The 2,792-nt window shown below is 43.4% G+C and overlaps 1 protein-coding gene across 1 annotated transcript; it reads left to right on the forward strand.

Annotated features, from left to right (window-relative positions):
- The first annotated feature begins 402 nt into the window (after positions 1–402).
- Positions 403–1,146, forward strand: LOC102661577 (uncharacterized). The gene has a single exon (XM_006603238.1). The coding sequence runs from the start codon at positions 403–405 to the stop codon at positions 1,144–1,146; it is 744 nt and encodes a 247-aa protein (XP_006603301.1).
- Positions 1,147–2,792: the final 1,646 nt, after the last annotated feature.

Here is a 2,792-nt window from a genome sequence, read left to right on the forward strand (position 1 = left end):
AGGATGAACTACATAGCGAGATTCATATCACAATTAACCGCCACCTGCGAGCCTCTTTTCAAATTATTGCATAAAAATCAGTCTGTCCAATGGGACAATGATTGTCAAGTGGCATTTGAAAGGATTAAACGGTGTTTGATGAATCCTCCTATGCTCGTGCTACCTATGCTCGAAAGACCTTTTATCCTATACATGACAGTATTAGATGAGTTGATGGGGTGTGTGCTAGGATAGCATGACGAATCCAAAAAAAGAGAACGGGCCATCTACTACCTGAGTAAGAAGTTCACATCGTGCGAGGTGAACTACTTTTTGCTAGAGAGAACGTGTTGTGCCTTGTTTTGGGCATCTCACCATTTGAGGCAGTATATGTTGAGTTACACTACTTGGTTGGTGTCCAAAATGGATCCCATCAAGTACATCTTTGAAAAGCCCACTCTCACTAGAAGGATAGCTCGGTGGCAGGTTCTGTTGTCAGAATTTGATATTATCTACGTCACTCAGAGGGAAATAAAGGGGAGTGCCTTGGCGGATTATCTAGCTCAACAACCCATTCATGATTATCAGCCTATGCATCCAGAATTTCCTGATGAAGATATCATGACCTTGTTTGAGGAGGAGGTCGAAGATGAGGACAGGGATAAGTGGATTGTGTGGTTTGATGGTGTGTCTAATGCACTAGGCCATGGGATAGGGGAAGTATTGGTTTCCCCAGATAAACAATATATACCTTTCATGGCTAGGTTGTACTTCGACTGCACAAACAACATAGCGGAGTACGAGGCATGTGCCCTTGGGATCCGAGCAGCGATCGACTTTAGGGTCAAGTTAGTCAAGGTATACGGGGACTCAACATTGGTGATTCATCGGTTGAAAGGTGAATCGGAGACCAAAGACCACAAATTGGTGCCTTATCAGGCTTACATCAAGAAATTGATGGAACTCTATGATGACATATCATTTCATCACATTCCTAGAGAGGAAAACCAGATGGGCGACGCCCTTGCCACTCTGTCGTCCATGTTCAAAGTGAGCCATCACGGAGATTTGCCATACATCAAGTTCAAATGTCGTGGTGAGCCTGGACATTGCTGTTTGATAAAAGAAGAGGAGGATGGTAAGTCTTGGTACTTCGATATCAAATGATACATTAAAGACAAGGAATACCTGCCTGAGGCCTCTGACAATGACAAGAGGATGTTACGAAGGTTGGCGGTCAATTTCCTCCTGAGTGGAAATATCTTGTACAAAAGAAACCATGACATGGTGTTGCTTTGGTGTGTGGATGCAAGAGAGGCTGAACAAATGCTAGTAGAGGTGCATGAGGGATCCTTTGGTAGGCATGCCAATGGACATGCCATGGCCTGAAAGATTCTGAGGGCGGGATATTACTGGCTCACTATGGAGAACGATTGTTGTGTCCATGTGAGGAAATGCCATAAGTGCCAGACCTTCACTGGTAATGTTAATGCTCCGCCTATGCCATTGAACGTCTTGGCAGCACCGTGGTCATTCTTAATGTGGGGCATAGACATGATCAGGGCCATCGAACCCAAGGCTTCAAATGGGCATCACTTCATCTTAGTCTCCTTTGATTACTTCACCAAATGGGTGGAAGTAGCTTCATATGCTAGTGTGACTAGGAATGTGGTGATTAGATTCATTAAGAAGGAGATAATCTGCAGATATGGGTTACCCAAAAAGATCATCACCGATAATGCCACCAATTTAAACAACAAGATGATGAAGGAAATGTGTGAGGGCTTCAAAATCCAACACCATAATTCCATGCCTTATCCCAAGATGAATGGGGCAGTTGAGGTTGCCAATAAGAACATCAAGAAGATCGTTCAGAAGATGACCATATCACACAAGGATTGCCATGAGATGCTCCCTTTCACACTGCATGGTTATCGAACTTCTATACACACATCTACTGGGGCAACCCCGTTCTCTTTGGTGTACGGGGTGGAAGTTGTGCTCCCGCTTGAGGTAGAGATTCCTTCTTTAAGAATCCTAGCAGAGTCAGGATTGGAAGAAGCAGAGTAGGCCCAGGCATGCTTTGACCAATTAAATCTTATCGAGGGTAAGAGATTGGCTGCCATGAGTCATGGGCGACTATATCAGAGCAGAGTGAAAAATGTTTTTGACATAAGAGTGCCCCCACGTAAGTTCAGCGAGGGGGACCTTGTTCTGAAGAAGATATCACAGGTTCAAAAAGATCACCGAGGTAAATGGGCCCCAAACTATGAAGGACCGTTTGTGGTGAAGAAAGCTTTCTTGGGAGGAGCGTTGTTGCTCACGGACATGGAATATGAAAAGCTGCTTTCGCCTGTGAATTTTGACATCGTCAAGTGATATTACATGTAATACTTGGGGCAATTCAAAGGCTCAATATTCGGACCTCCTCAAGGACTCATTAGGATCTCCACGTCTTAAGTTTTTTTTGTAAACAATAATCGCAACATTAATAAATATGGATTAATGATTTGCATCTCTCCTTCTAGTGTTGTTCCTTTGTACTTTTATTGTCGTTGGGAATGATCGTACACTCTCGGTTTTGCTCACTCTCACAATCGGTATTCTAGAGTCATTCGGCACGTTCAGCGGGGGTGTCGTAAGCGTTAAGTAAAATTGAACACGACAACGAAAAAGAAAACCACAACACCTGTTTAATTATTATCTTTAATGTTTGATCATAAACATGCATGCATCTGCATCTTATCATCAAAGTATCTTGCAAATGGGAAAATGAATGAAGAGTCATTTTGGGTGATGGTCAGCACCACACC

The sequence above is a fragment of the Glycine max genome, chromosome 18 (assembly GCF_000004515.6).
Source record: "Glycine max cultivar Williams 82 chromosome 18, Glycine_max_v4.0, whole genome shotgun sequence".
NCBI lineage: Eukaryota > Viridiplantae > Streptophyta > Magnoliopsida > Fabales > Fabaceae > Glycine > Glycine max.

Bases quoted from the DNA above. Each gene is read 5' to 3' on its own strand.
- LOC102661577 (XM_006603238.1), top strand. From the start codon at position 403: ATGGATCCCATCAAGTACATCTTTGAAAAGCCCACTCTCACTAGAAGG.